Below are 15,721 nucleotides of genomic sequence, written 5' to 3'. Positions count from 1 at the left end.
TTGTACGTAAAGCCCGCCCGGTACACCCCCGAGGGACAAGCTCATAGTCCGCGTTCACCTCGGACCATCTGCCGGGCCACATTCCTACAGTGTAATCTCTGGCGCAGCTTTCACATGTTCACACTCCACAAGGCTTCTTCTAATGGTCTTATCTTTTCGTTTGTGGGCGCGCAATACGCAACTTTACACCTTGTCAAGGTTATTTACTGCTTTGATTGAGTCTGTCGGATTTTTACTCCGTTAACCAATAAACACCCGCCTAAATACGCGCCCCAAACGTGCGCAAATACGCATCCAACAGGTAGGCAAGTCCTCCTCTGTGTTGGACTGCGTCTCTTTTGGTGCAGGCAGTAAAAAGAGACTTGGTGGTGTGTCACTCGCGTGGCTGTCATTAAGGGACTTTGAGGGGGAGAAAAGGGGAGCCGGGAGCGTGCGCGTGTAGTGTGCGTGTGTGTGTGTGTGTGTGTCTGTGTGTAGGGGGGCACATACAGGGAGTAAAGTTTTTCTCTTTGTGCTTTCAGCTGTATGGTAATTGGGCCAGCAGCACCTGCTCTCCCACAATAATACAACACCAGAGAGAGGGTCTGATCAGGTTTGATAATATCACCGTTTCTACATGCAACCACGTCACAGGATCCAACTCAAATCCCTGCACTGCATTTTTGGGAATGCGCGTGTGTGCGTGTGCATGTTTCCTCAGAGAATTTGCACGTGTTTGCATGATGTTAATAAGAGCTTGCGGCAGTCATTTATCACTGAATACTTCATTTAACGTGAGCCATGTGAAGCATCTAATCAGGTTTCCTTCACTTAATTGATTTATATCATATTGAACGCATGACAAGTATGTGTGCTTTTCAGTCAATAGAGTCTCTTTCGACTATGTATCATGAATTCTGTCTATAATGAACAATGATGTGAATTTTATTCACACTGTGAGAAACTTTTTTTTGAATTTTATTCACACTGTGAGAAACTTTTTTTTTTGGCAGTTTTACATTGTTGTAGTGGTGTAGAACTCATTGCATCATACAAACCGTTGTGATGCTCTTATTTAGCATGGCTGAACATTACAATCTTTGTAAAAGCAGAATTTTTCATCATCATTGATCCGCTGTATTGAATCTTGTTAAGTAAGGATGACCGTACTTATTCCATTGTGAACCAAATACAAATCGAAGAAAGATGAAGCTACTTCACATTTAGTTCATGAAATATGTAAAAACTATTTTTTTTTAAGGTAGCTCAACAATCGCTAAGCAATTAAACTAAATCTTAAATCAATTGATAAAAATAAAATCAATCTCATCTTGTGTTTTTGGTGACAATGCAAAAAGGTATTAATAAAGTGACATCATTGTCATTTTTTAATGCATGATGCTGCAACTGATTCAAATGATCAGCTCACCAGTAAGATCTGAGGCTGAAATCTGTTTGGACAAAAAAAGTCCAATAATATTAAACTAGTAACAGTACATCCAAGAAATAAGTTACATAATGTAACTCTTGTTGGGAATATATTAATATATCATAGAAAAACTATTTAGATTTGTAAATATAAGATTGTGCTTAGTGTTTAAGCCATCAGAGGAGATATTGCTGGCCCTGATGGCTTACCAGTGCCTAATAAAATTAAGACCGATTAAAAAATATATATATATTTTTTCCGCCTCATGGTCTTACTCAGTCCATTTCGGACCACACTCAAGCAGCCAAAAATAGTTTCTTGCTCAAGACAAATAAGCAATAACTGTGCTTCTAGTGTGCCCTTTCATGCGACTTCAGGGGCCTTTAACCTTGAGCTTTAACACCATTATCCTTGGCTGACATGGTGCTTCCATCGCAGATACCAGTGTGTGTTTAGCTATGACGCTGATTTCATTTAACTAGTCGATTTTGGCCTGCGGCATTGTGGAGCGCCTCAAAGGGTTACAAAGCTCCTATGTGGCGTGTCGTCAAATCCCCCTTCGGAGGGAGGCCTTTTTTATTATTTCACCTCATCGCCACTATCGGAGGTGCCCTGTGCACCTCTCCCTCTGCCTGCGTATGCCATCAGTCATGCATCACCATGACGTGGCACACATTTTGCAATTAGGCCTGCAAAGCGTGACTGGGACGTATGGCGAGTTGGAAAGTATCGACCCCCCCCCAACTCGCCCCTTCCTCCCCACCCTCCAACTCCTGCGCTTACACGACCACGCTTCTCCACTTTCAGTTCCCGCATGGAGATTCTGAAGTTCTGTACTTGGAGCTCCACCCACTTCTCTCCCTATCACGCGCGTGCACGTGCGCGAGTTAGTGAAATTGTTTAACTGGATATCGATTGTTTAACTGGAGTGCTTTGCACATTATTGTCCCATGTGTGCGCGTGTAGCTGCGTGTGCTCGCGCGCGCGCGCGTGTGTGTGCGTGGAGCAGGGGGCTCTGTGACACGCACCAATACAACAAAGGAAGAGGTCTTGCGCCCCGCCGCCCATTCATCCCTTTCTCTGGCCAAGTAATTCCCATTGATTCTTATTTAAGGACGAGTCGCGAGCCCCTCGGGGGGGAAACTGTGTGATTTGTGAAGGGTCGCAAGGACAAGACACGCCCCTCCTCGAGCCCGGCCATCTGCTCCCCCAAACACCACAACACCAACTACCAAATGGCACCCCCCACACCCCCTTCCACTCATCTCTATACAAATAATTCCTCTCTTTCAACTCACCTATCCAAACCAGTGTTTACTGTCTCATCTATTTTATTTTCTTCCACTTTGATTGAATGCATTCTGAATAGGAAGCAACCAGTTGCATGTTGGGCAGATCACAGTGGAGGCATGCAGTGGTTATGGGGTGGCCATATGGCCCGTGAGTGTGTGTGCATGTGTGTGTCAATGTGTGTGTGTGCGTGCCAAGAAATGGATGGATGGCTGTCGTGGGAAACCCTGCATCATCGCCATCACACACACTGTTGCACATCGCATGGCAGCCTGCAGAAATTAAAGTAGAGGCATTATCACATGACCATGGTGATGATGGACTGTGACTCACTTGAATTGTGTTGTTACATATTTTTTAATGGGTGGGCTTGATACATACGCTCACAAAACTTAACCTCGACAGCCCCATTCACTATATCGATCCAAAAATGTAATTGTGGAAAAAAATTGTTGGAACTGTTGAAGTGAACATTTAAACACTGGTAGATATTTATAGAAATAGTGTTGCATATTGATATTTGTTTCCTATTTATTGTGAGAAATCATGACAGTTGTCAGTGTCGTCACATGATGACTATCATTAATTCTTGATAATGACATAATTATAATGTAATTAAAGCCAATTTGAGACAATTAGTTATTTCAGAAGTGTAAATCAAACTGTCAGCCCTTTGCATTAATCAGTAGCCAGGAAATAGCTCTCAGTTTTAAAAAAAAACAGTGACTCGTAAAAACACACTTATAATCCCCCTTTATTTTTTTAAGATGCAGAGACCCCCAGAGCTGCCCAGTAGGAATGTACCAACACTGTCTGTTTGCCTGAATAGACAACAGGATTCTGAGGCTCATCAAATCACGTGGAAATTTTTGTTTTTGGTGATGACGTTATTTACCTCACTTATAATTAAATGAGTGGGGCTGATTGGATGTAACCAAAGGCCTAATATACAAGTTTGGCGTTTTTGTTTTGGATTGTGTATGACCACACCAAGTGTACATCCATCTGCTTTTAACAATGGTTTACTACTCAATGATCGAATTTACAACCCTCACGAGACACCGTTTCACCGTATAGTCTCGGATACGTTTGATTTGAATCCAAAACAAGCCAAAAACAAACAAAGCCCCCTACATTGGGAACAAATCGCACACTCTCTTGCTCCCTGAGATCCCTGCCCTGCGGCCCCCTGGGGGTCCTTGGCCTTTAGTTTGAGAACTAGTGGCCTCCAGCAGCAGGATTAGCCAGGCCAGCTGCCCAGAGAGACCCCAGGCCTCTGACGCTGACACAAGGCCTGACCCCAGGGTGGCTACTATCAGGGACCCTGAGGGGGATTTTGGACAGCTCTCGGTGTGTATGTATGTGCGTCGTTCATTGAGTTGGACAACTGTTGAGCCAGCGCAGATTTGGGCAGCGGTAGTCTTTGTGTGTGCGTGCTTGTATGGTCAATTCTTTCCGGGGGTTAACTGCTGATCCAGTACAAATGGGAGGTATGGGGGGGGGGGGGGGGATGTCGTGTGCTCCTGGAACATCTGCCTCTGTTTCTCCTGAGTCAAGCTATGGTCAGGAGTGGAGGGGGAGCACACAGAGGGGGGAGGGAAGGGGAGCTGAGTGGAGGCAATGAAAGAGGAGAAAAGGAAGAGTCTGTAGAAGCTGTAGGAGGAGAATGATGACAAGATCCAATGAGAGCTGGCAGTGCGCTTGCTATATACACCCCCTTCCACTAGTACTTGTGTTCACCTCACACTCCGTCCATGTGCATCGACTGCTTGTCCACTCACATTATCCAAAACTGAGTCTTGATACGAAAGGAGATCCGTGGTATCCAATATGGTGGAATTGGGACAAACTGAAAATCCTCATTTGTCGTTTGGTGAAACAGTTCTACTTTCAGCAATGATGACTGAAAAATTAGAACTGAAGATGAGTTGAAACCTGTCCTGATCTCCAGCGTCTCTTCTGACCCCCTCATGATCTTTTGTCTTGTATTGTTAAAAGTTCTGCACAGTATTTATGTGTCTTGTAGTTTGCAAGTCAGATTCTTAACTAGACAAAAGTGCAACTTCAGCTATGATTGACACACAAATATTTTCATGATATGTCAGCATGGCTGTAACTTTTGAGGGCACACACGGGGGGCAGATTTATAACTGTGCTCCGCCTTCCTTGAAGATCAGTTGACTGTGAGAGGTGGATTGCCCTCCTCGTCCACTGAGCATCTGGCTGGGGGACGACAGATGCTGACAGCTGGACTGACAGCCAGCATATGCCGCTTTCTTTATTTCTTCCATGCTCAGACAATAGAATGGAGAGGGCGGGGGGTGTATTGTATGGAAGGTAGACCTAATAGCTTGTGACTTCAGAAAAGAGCCTCTATTCTCCTGGAGAGCAATTAGTCTGCCTCTGATCCCAGCCTGTGGAGTTTATGGGTGGACCGAGGCCACGAGACCACAATGGTCCATTCATATTCATGCAACCTTGAGAAGTTTATACCATTCAAATGTAATCTATTGTATCAGCAGCTATTCTCTTTTATATTAAGTGTGTATGTTTGGATCTGCATGGTGTTTTATCAGTGAATTGGCATCCCAGATTCAGTCAGATCACCCCGTTTCAACAGAGCCAGTGTAGCAGCGTGCGCCAAGCACGTGCGCTTTGTTTTGTAGCGCCGTGACGTCACATGTGCGACGCAGGAAGTGGTAGCGTATCAAAACAAACAGGACGCGCTGCTGGATAATGCGAAATATTCCCAAGTAAGTAGTCTGCAAAATGTGTTTTAAAATAGTAGCGGTGACATCATATCATATGCTTAAGGCAGTTTAAAACTATGAGGACGGCGGCTGTATCTTAACTCATAAAACTTGCTGATGGAAGCCAAGCTAATCCTTAGCCTTAAAAAGAGGCGAATGTCAACAAGCATTTCATTCTGACAATGTCAAGCAAATAGATGCCTTGCTACCAAATGAATGCTTTGGTCTGATCTCTGTTTGTAGAAATGGGGGTAAAGGGTCTCCAATATTTCATGGAGCGTTGCTGTCCAGAATCCTGCGTGACTGTCAACCTGAGAGAGCTGGCCAGACAACATGTTTCCAAAACAACCAACACCTCTTCCAGTTGAGTGCATCTAAAATTTAAGGCTTGTGTTTATTTGCAGGGTGTTCTTAAAGTTTGGACACGTATGCAAAAATGCACATGTTCAAGATTGTTCAGCATTTTGTCCAATTGGTAGATTAACAAAACACGCCTAAAGTATTATTCCCTACATTGGTGATATAAAATAACGTTGACATGCTTTGCGGAAGTCACTTCATGAAAAAAAAATGCACATTGCACTCAATTGCATGTTCAATTGCATGTGTCCGAAAGCTGCATCGAAGCTTGCTGCACCACTTGAACTGGGCCTTGCTGAAGGGCACTCTAAGAATAGCCACAAAGCAGACAAGCATCTCGCCAACAACTAGATACGATTTGAAAGAAGAGTACATTTTTAACTTATAGTAAAACTTTTTACCGAGACAAAATGTCTCATTTGTTTTTTTGTAAATATTAAGATCTATTTTTTTCCTTGAACAAATATGAATGTATTCTCCTAACGTTACCAAAAAAAAAATCTCTAATAAGTGTGAATTTATTATTGGTAATATTACAACTTGCGTTCATTTCTATTTCCATTTCTGTCAGGTCCCACACTGGTTGTGGATGGCATGGGCTGCCTGCGCCACTGGTACTTGTGCAAAAACTGGGTATGTGGGGGTCAGTGGAAGGAGTACATGAGCATCCTTCAGAGATGGGTGGAGACGTTCACCTCTGCAGGAATCCATCTTGTCTTCTTCTTCGATGGCATGGTTGAGGAGAAGAAAAGACATGAGTGGGTGCGGAACACAACCTTACAGTATTGTTACTTATAATCTGTGGTGTCTGCTAGAATATATCCCCGTTCAACGTGGGGTTCAAAACGATTATCTAATTACAGGTGAAGCGGCGACGAAGAGTGAATGGGGAGGTGTCTCAAATATTCCGTTACATTAAATCAAATGGAGTGCAACCAGGCAAAGATCTTTTCAGTCTGCCCTCTGGCTTGGCAACATTCACACGTTTTGCCCTCAGGTTTGCAATGTGGGATTATAATGTGATATTATTAATTACATTATTGATTCCGTTTTTTTTTTGTGGCAGGTCATTAGGCCAGGATGTATTTTGCTCAGTGCAGGAGGCTGACTATGAGATTGCCTGTTATGCCCGTCGACATGGTTGCATGGGCATTTTGGGACAGGACTCAGATTTCATCATATTTGACAGGTTGGTTCACTTGAAGCTGTTATTGGTTAGTCACATTTAATGTCATGTATTCATGACAGAACGCATATTTTAACATGAAATTCTAAACCTCGGTTTCTGATATGTCAAAATGTTCCCACACCTAAGTGTAATGAAAATGTGTTGTCCTTTTTTTATATGCAAATACTTTTCCAATTATCACATGTGAAAAGTGTTTCTTTGTTGTTCAGATAAAAGAAGAAGAGAGGCAGAAAAACCCCAAAACGTTTGGAGAAACGTGTTTAATTCAACGACGTAGAGTCGAATGAATTTGAAAAGAAGCCAGCTTTCAAACCGCCTCATTCCAAACACACACAAATTTCTAGTTACAATAATGAGAAAAACATGGTGTGCGACTTACAAGATTTTGTCCAGCCTTGCACAAATATGCCTTGAGTTTGGCTTTTTTTGCATCTTAACTATCTATGGTCACAGATTCATCCTGTGTGTCACTCAAATTGGCTGTAGAAAAATGAAAATATTGATAAGACGCCAGATTTTGAATATATCATTTCTGTTCTTTCTCCAGCGTTCCTTACTTATCAGTGGCAAAACTGCACTTAGGCCGCCTCACCACTGTCCTATATGACCGAGAGATGCTTTGCCGAGCCATTGGACTGAATGTTTCTCAGTTACCGCTACTGGCTTGTCTCCTCGGTAATGACGTGGTGCCGGAGGAGCGTATGCAGACGATCAGGAATGATGCGATGGCAGCATACAGGTGTGAGGCGCATTGTCATTCTAACCATCATCATAGAAATAGGAATATGTAAAACATGTAACATCTACTTTTTCTTAGGAAGCCACATGGCACAGCCCTCTGCGGTGCTCCTCAGGGGCAGATGGTGTTGGCTGTATCCCAGTTTGTCAGCTCTTTGTGGGGCAAGGAGGAGGAAGAGACTCATCTTATCCCTCAGACTCTGAAACTACCAGCTGCAGACAGAAAGCTCTTGGAAAAAGGAATTTGCTCCTATTTACTGGCTGGGCCGGAAGTTCCTCAGCAGAATGCCCCACCTCTTATTACCTTTGAGAAATATGTCAGTCCAGAAATATTAAAGGTACGTTCAGCGCCATATCTATGTTTGTCATCTAGAAACGTTTAGCGGAGTTTCACCCATTTGTTTCTCTTTGGTTCTTCTGTAGGCTTGTCGAGAAAAACATGTATCGGCTGAGGGGTTTATGGTTTACAATGTCCTGTGCGAAGGGGTGATTGAATGTAGTAATAGTCTGGAGGATGAGGAGGATCGCGAACTGTTGCCTCAGGCTGTTGTCTTCAAGTCCTCCAGACAACGCATCTACGGTTTGCTCCTGCTCAACAGGCACGATGGTAAAATAGCACGCACAAGACATTCTCGCTTGTTAAGTGGCTCTCTCAACCTTGCGTGTTTTCAGACAGCACTGCGGAACCTCCAGCCATCAGAGAGTGGTTTGTCTATCCAGGCAACCCTTTGAAGGAGCCCGACATGGTCCTCCCCGTGCCGATCTGCATCCAATGTACAGTACCTACAGTCCCTGTGAAAATATTTATGCCCTCAGCTAATACACTCTTTAAAGACCTTGTGGAGTGATTTCAGGATTTTGTTTCAAAAATATAGTTTGGAAAATAATTGAAAACCTGTAAAACCTTACTTTATGTAGTACAACCAAAACACCCACCCCCACAAAAAAAACAAATACAAAAATAATTAGTATTCAAGTGTGAGTTGTTTAATGATTTGTTCAACAGTCAGAGTCAACTTTAATTGTTGTTCACATGCAACATGCCACATTCATTCACTGTTACGAAATCCCTAACCAAACCTAAATATTTTATCCATCTGGTTTTGTAGGTGAACGGCCCAATCTGGACTTGCTGTGGTTTGGTTCTGGTCCCGATGTTTCCGGCCTTCGTCTAATGAGCTTTTTGTCGATATTTGACTGCCAGGAGTTTGCCGAGTTGTACGGAGTGGTTGAAGACTTTCTTCTGGCTGCTCTTTGCCTGGTCACCTATATTGTCCTCCAGGTAGTACATAGTAAAAGATTTACACCATTTTAGAGCAGTAATCTCTTAAATTACTTGCCTTTGTTATTTTAAAGTAATTTGCTTTCCAATCTGAATCCACACTTTTACAAAGCAGCAAGTGAAAATATTATATAGCTGATCAACATGCTGGATTCATTCTGCTCTTTTGTCCACATGTGATGTGACGTTTAACATATCTTGTTAATGGTGTGTTCTGTAGGGTTTTTTCTGTCTTGATGGCAGCCTTTATCACCCAGTGTGACCAGTTTAGCTATTGACACGTCAGCAACTGCTCTGATAACCACCCAAGAACTGTATTCTTTCAATTACCTCACCACATTGTTTCTTTATAATGGCTTTCAAGTGTTAGCTTTTTTAATGTAGCATGACTATTTTTTACAACTTTGCCCTAACACAGATGAAATGGTTGCAAGATAGCGATCCTTAGATTTTTGTCACGACTGTCAGATGTTTGCGCTTGCGACTGTGCAAGAAGTAATTAAATAAAAACTAAAACAAACGGGCAAGCATCACAACAGAAACGCAGCTTTGTCTGATAGACGGGCAGACAAGCAAACAACGGTGCCTGTTGTTGTCTGACGTCTGCAGCATTCACATTCGCTCACCACTCGACTGTTTAAATTGCTTCGGGGTTTGTTTGTTTTGAACACGCCACGCACACACACACAAACACACACACTGGCTGCCTCCTTGGCTGCATTCAGGATTGCTGCTTTCCCTGTTGAGGTCAGACCAAACAAACAGACCCAGTGAGAAGTCACGCCGAGATGGGGTTGAATTTGGAAGTCATTTATTATACGTAACCATATATTAAGCTATCTTCCGACTGTTCTTTTTGTAGGTACCATCTATGTGTTCAGAGGACGTGGATGCTTACCTGAGTCAGGCTGTGTGTCTGAGGCTCAAATCTCTGCAAGAGCTTCAACAGATCAAGGTCAGCAAAGTACTCGCTTATTGCAACTAGCTCAATTCGTGATGCAATGAATGAGAACAATGGCCTCGTATATACTTAGGAGTAAACATGCCTCCAGTCAGGGAAAATGAAAAGAAAAAAAAAACATAAAGAAAACCCAAATAGGGTTATGAATGGGGATCTCGTCGAGAAAACAAACATCACAATTAGAAGTGGGCTTGTTATGTAAATGGAGTTGTTTCTATTTTTTTCTGTCACTTTAATCATGTCTGTGTCTGTCTGTCTAGACAGTTAGCAACAGTGCTTACATTGATGAAGTGCAGTTGCTCACCATAAACCATCTTAAGTGATACCTTTCAAAACTGAGTATGATCTTTGCAAAGACGGAATCTTCAATCGGACTTTTGTAATAAATGACAACTTGTTCAAATGTACCCAATGTAAAGGCCGGTGAGTATCGGTAACAAGTTTAATCTTCCACCGGCTTGAAATTGCTGTCAGTGGCTTAGTAGCAATATGTCTTGTTGACTTTCTTCAAAAGCTCATGTAACATTTAAAATCTCATAATTTGTCCTCATTTGTTGTATACATAACAATTATTTAGTTGTTTCAAAAGTCTCCCCAGCGAGATAGCTTAATGTGTCTTGCCAGCTGTTCCCCAAACTAGTCATTGCCTTGTTGTTGACCCTTTTATTTGCACTGTCTAATTACCGTACTTATTTTGTGTTTTGCCTCTTGGTCTTTTTTTTTTTCTACGCAGTAATTAGGGTAGTGTCTTGTAGTTAATAGGTGATCTCTGGGAGAGGTTGGAGGCGCTTGGAGGGTGTAGGCCTGAAAATGATCAGTATTGATTTACCTGCACCAGCACGCACAGACAAAAAGAATAGACTCGCATAGGCTCATTGTAGCAGATTTGTGTGTGCTCGTATGTTTGTGTGTCCATCATTATGTCTCTGTTACACATTCTGCTTGGAAATGTTTATTTAGAGAAGTCACTATCATGTGGTGTGTGTTCACATGAATGTAAAATGAGACCGACCATTTGTGTTTGCTTTACGGAAAGAGGTTGTGGGTAGGTTTAGGGATGCCTTGGTTGTGTTGCAGCATTCCTCCCCATGGAGTTGCATGCTTGTGTACGCGTGTGTCTGTGGGAGAGAGTGTTCTGGCGACACTCACCCGTCTGCCCTGGCTGACGCTCACCACATGGAGCTATTTACATCAAGCACATACGCACCTCAATGAACAGCTCATATACATGCTCACACGCACGTTTTTCTGTCCTTTGCCTTCTCATATTCTTTTTACTCTTTCAGTCTTCTTTGCCTTCTTTGTATCCGCTTGTTTGTGCGCTTCAGGCTTTTTGTGCGTCTGTCCAGCGCTTCATTGTTTTCAGTGTGTGAGGCTGTGTTTGACTGGAAGCAGGTGACAGGCAGGCCTGCGCTAGCGTGTGAGTGCTGGTGTGTGCGTGTGTGTGTACATAATCGCCGTTATCAGTGCTATCTGCCAAGGGACAGGTGAGAGCGTGCAATGCGCACACAGTGAACATCTGCCTGCTGTCATTGGCTTTTTGCTTCAATGATTATTAAAAGATAATGTCGGAACATAGAAAAGTGTTGCAAGCCACATTGCTTGGCTGGATTCCGAATGATATCTAATGCAACATGGGTGTTTTGCTGCATAAGTAATTTTTCACCTCAAGTAAAGGCAGTTGATCAAACAAAGCATCGAGCATTTAATTAAAGATGGGATGTGTGTGTGACCAAGCAGACATAATTGCCAACTTTCTTTTTTGTTTGTTTCTCAGCCGCCATTCCTCTGCAGCCGAGCAATCCAACTGGGCTCTCTCTACGTTCGAGGACTGAGCTACATGCTGGGAGCCAACTGTGCCAGCGGCTGCCCGCTGACCAACGCCGCCCTCATGCCTTGGCAAAGCTTCGATGGACAGTTGTTCCACTCAAAGTACCTACTGGCACATAGCGGCACTGAGCAAATGGTGCTGCTGGACAATCATGTGAGTGCCGTTTCATTAGGTACACCTCCACAGTTTAACATGAGCTGCAATGATGACCCAAGAATTAATTCCAATTACTAAATTCAAATAACAATTTACTGCTTACATCATTATTCAAATGGGTCATGATTATAAACACAACAAAAAACATTCAGCCCAAATTTACATCTATATTTAAATGAATTTAATAATCAGGTGCGTTCAATCGTGTCCCCTGTGTTTTAGGGAAAATGATGTCACAAGTCAGGCTCATTTGTTATTGTCTGCTCTCCTTCCAGCCATCCAGTCTTGCCTTGTTTCTCCAGCTGAGAGAGAAACACGTCGAAGTTTGCAAGAAGAGAAACAGAGTCCTGCAGTCTCAACCGAAAGTTAGCATCCTCGAGCAAAGTCAAAGTTCCTGTTACAGAGACGAGCACACAGGTGACTAAGCGACATATTTTCTCTTCTGTCTTTTTATCGTCCACCAATTTTCTCTTTCTGAAGCATGTTTGGACTTTTGTGGCTAATACTGATTAAAGGCCTTTCTTTCGTTTGAGAATAGTCTGAACAATGCACAACCATTGCATTTGAATCTGACCATCGATCGGTGGTTGTAGTTCTCTGGTCGTTCTCTGTGAACCACATTACCCAGAGGGCCGTGCTGTAACCATCTCCATGTGTGCTGTGGTCTTGATCACACACACGCACACACGGCTGCAAGCACATGTGCACGCCCGAATCCGACACTTGCTTTGTCAGTACACTAGTAATGGCATGTTTCTGTTTATAGGCTGAGAGCACTCTATTTTAAGACACACAACAATGATTACAGGCTTCGCTCTCTGTCTCAAACCCCCCCATCAAGCCCCACTCGGCCGTCGGCTCCCCTTTACCTCACTTGTTCCCATCCTTTCATCTTCTCTGTCCTTTCTTTACCTCCTTGTTTTCAGCAGCATTTTTACACCTCACCGTCTTTTACCTTCTGTATGTATAATTAAAAAAAACAGTTTTATGAACGACATGGGACAGTTTTAACGGCCGCAAAATGATACAAACTGTTATTTTGGCCGCCTGTTTGTTCCTCCCAATTGTTTATGACACTGTATCTCAATGTTGAGTTGGTAGGTTTATCTGTTTTCAACAATAAGCTCAGGAGCCTTTATTCTAATCCTGTCCCAAGTCCCGCCCCAAAATGCACTTAATGCCATCCACAACTCAAGTGAAGCTCAAATGAAACTGTAAGTGGGTAAATAAATGGAAAACTTCCGCAGTTCAAATATAACTGTGACCCGTGTTGAGTTCACAAAAATGATTTGTAGGTGAATTCTTGAGGGCAACGGCAGTGGAAGTTTGTTTGTAATTCTCCTCTTTACAACATTGACGTGATTGGGCTCCTTGGTGCATTTCAAATAACAATTTGTTGTCCAAAAGGTATTATTATGAATGAATAGACTTAAACTCTCCGCCACTTGGTGGTCAGTCATCGGGCACGAGTCAGCAGCAGCCTCGTGAAATATGAACCCGTCGTTTTTGTGCAACCCCTGTGACTTTTGGTGAATGTTTTTTTTTTTTTTAAAAGCAGCAGCGTGTGCCAGGTTGGTTTACCCCAAACTGTCTGCTCTTTACTCAAGTCAAGCTCTGTGGGCCTCAGGAGGATGTTTCTGCTTGCACAAGATGGAGGGCTGTGCCCTCGCTATTCCCATCATTACTTCAGATGTGTGTGCGTGAGAGTTGCGCTGGCGCTTTGTGGCGTCGTTGCAGCCCTTGCTTGGCTTGTGTTTGTAATCAGCCCCGATATTTAGTCTCCTCAGCAAAAATCTCTCTACATCCCAAATTACTCTTTGACCACAAATCTCTTGTTTATATGCTCTCCTCTTCTTTTGCCTACTAAGGACAAAATGACATCTAAATCGATAAAGTTGTTTTCAGAGTAACTATCACACATTTTGGGCATTTTCACATATTTGGGGTCTCATTTGACAGCCTTGGAGTCTTTTATCTACAATGTTTCCAAATTGGCCAAATATCAATATCTAGCTTTTACATGTATAGCATGTACAAAATGGAAGGAAAAAAAAAAAATCCAAATTGTTCCTGAAGTTTCCAACATTCCAAAAGATGATGTCCATTTCTTTATACATTTCAACTGAGCAACCAGTTTGCTAAATCATAGGTCACTGATTTTTGTCACCGTCCCTCTTCTCATTCATTCTAAATGTGTCCATCCACACCAAACTCTTCCCACCAGTTGGAAGCATGGAATTGTGAAGATTAAAGGCCTTTTTCACGCTGCACTTAGCAGAGCGCAGCGCATAGTTGACGAACCCATCTATTTGCTGCGACAGTGTGGCGACGCCACGTTGTGTCATGCCATGTCAACACGCAAGGTGCTTGTTTACCGTTGTGGTGCCACCCCTTAAATAATGATTTTAAAAAATCAATTCAGGTGCAGTGTCGCTGCGACACATCCAATAGGAGAGGGGCTAGCGAAGTGATTCCGTGCGTTGTTAGAGTTTATGCACACTTGTCACATGATGACTTAAAAGAATGTGAGGCAATACACGAGTTTTTATACTTGTTCCATCAGACGGCGGTGACAACCGCAGGGAGAGGAGCGAGACGTCATTCAGAGGATGGAGGAGGGAGAGTGGGTGGCGAAGTGGTGGAAACAGCAGAGCCAAACTACAGGAGAGACCTGCACACGGAGGAAGAGGAGGAGGCCAATATTCCTACTTTCATCCTCCCTCCGTGGATGAAGGCGCTCGGAACATCAGGCCAGAACAGACAAGGAGTCGTCGGCGTCCCAGCAGGGGGCGATACCAGCTGGCTCCCAGGTAACTTTGCTGGAGGTGTTTTAACGGAAGAATCATCTCATTTGGTATTCTTCCTCTCAGATGGTGTCACCCTCCTGCTCCTGGAACGTAACTCAACCCTGACAGAAAGGAGCAGAGGATTAGAGTGTAGGACTTGAAGAGTAAAGAGGGTAGGAAAGAGCTGATGAAAGGAATGACACAATCAAGTTTCTCTGAGCAAACTGATTAGCTGTCAAGAATGTTTGCCTAAAGGATGCTGTATCTGAAAATAGGAGGATTACGCAGAAAGAATTGAGAGATTAAGGACATTGAATTTTGTCATTTTGGAGAGGTTTTTTTTTTTTGAAGAAGAAGAAGAAGAAACATGTCCAGTTGCTGCTGTTCAAACTTGTGACTGAAGACAAAATAGAAAGTGTCAAGAAACAAACCTAGCCCTTTTTTTAATTTTTGAATTACAATTTTTAAAACAAGCACTGAAAAGAGGATTGGTGTCAATTTCCATATCTAGAATATTATAATCTAGAAATACAGTAACTGTAAAATGTATCCTTGCAGGTGTGTTACAAAAATGGGTTTTGCACAAATGTGACGCTTTGTTCCGTTTGTCGGCAATGATTGATCGGCGTGCTGCTTTTCCGTGATGGTCGGAACGGAACCCCGTTGTTCTGTACTACAATAAGGCACACAGAATAAAACCCCGCCATGTGAAGTGTGTAGGATTTAGTTTTGCTTTCACAGGAGAGCTCTGTGGGTGTGGCAGCATAGACGCCTACAAGTGAAGTGGCCATGTTTAGATACTAATCGGAAGAGGCAGGATGTATTCTGTGGTGAAGCAAATGAGAGAAGGCTGACTCAAGAAGAAGGGGGGGAAAGACAACAGAGGAAAGGAAATTTAGGGTCGTCGGAGAGAGGTCAAGTATTAGGTTCGAGGAGTACCGTGGCAGAAAATGCAATGGAGGAACTACTA

At 43.1% G+C, this 15,721-nt stretch overlaps 1 protein-coding gene across 1 annotated transcript; it reads left to right on the top strand.

Moving 5' to 3' along the window:
- The first annotated feature begins 5,347 nt into the window (after positions 1 to 5,347).
- Positions 5,348 to 15,465, top strand: fam120b (family with sequence similarity 120B). The gene is made up of 15 exons (XM_037247139.1): positions 5,348 to 5,451; positions 5,692 to 5,811; positions 6,380 to 6,570; positions 6,672 to 6,805; positions 6,875 to 6,997; positions 7,545 to 7,736; positions 7,815 to 8,073; positions 8,159 to 8,342; positions 8,408 to 8,509; positions 8,845 to 9,017; positions 9,880 to 9,972; positions 11,756 to 11,962; positions 12,241 to 12,382; positions 14,529 to 14,775; positions 14,836 to 15,465. The coding sequence occupies exons 2-15, from the start codon at positions 5,694 to 5,696 to the stop codon at positions 14,864 to 14,866; spliced, it is 2,196 nt and encodes a 731-aa protein (XP_037103034.1). The 5' UTR covers positions 5,348 to 5,451; positions 5,692 to 5,693; the 3' UTR covers positions 14,867 to 15,465.
- Positions 15,466 to 15,721: the final 256 nt, after the last annotated feature.

The sequence above is a fragment of the Syngnathus acus genome, chromosome 3 (genome assembly GCF_901709675.1).
Source record: "Syngnathus acus chromosome 3, fSynAcu1.2, whole genome shotgun sequence".
Lineage (NCBI taxonomy): Eukaryota > Metazoa > Chordata > Actinopteri > Syngnathiformes > Syngnathidae > Syngnathus > Syngnathus acus.
The sequence above is the reverse complement of the archived record's forward strand: the minus strand, read 5'-3'. Positions and strand labels throughout refer to the sequence as shown.

Excerpts from the sequence above, each read along its gene's own strand:
- fam120b (XM_037247139.1), top strand. The coding sequence starts at position 5,694 with ATGGGGGTAAAGGGTCTCCAATATTTCATGGAGCGTTGCTGTCCAGAA. Across the intron at positions 8,510-8,844 it reads CGTGCCGATCTGCATCCAAT|GTGAACGGCCCAATCTGGAC; the intron begins GTACAGTACCTA and ends CTGGTTTTGTAG. Across the intron at positions 9,018-9,879 it reads TCACCTATATTGTCCTCCAG|GTACCATCTATGTGTTCAGA; the intron begins GTAGTACATAGT and ends TTCTTTTTGTAG.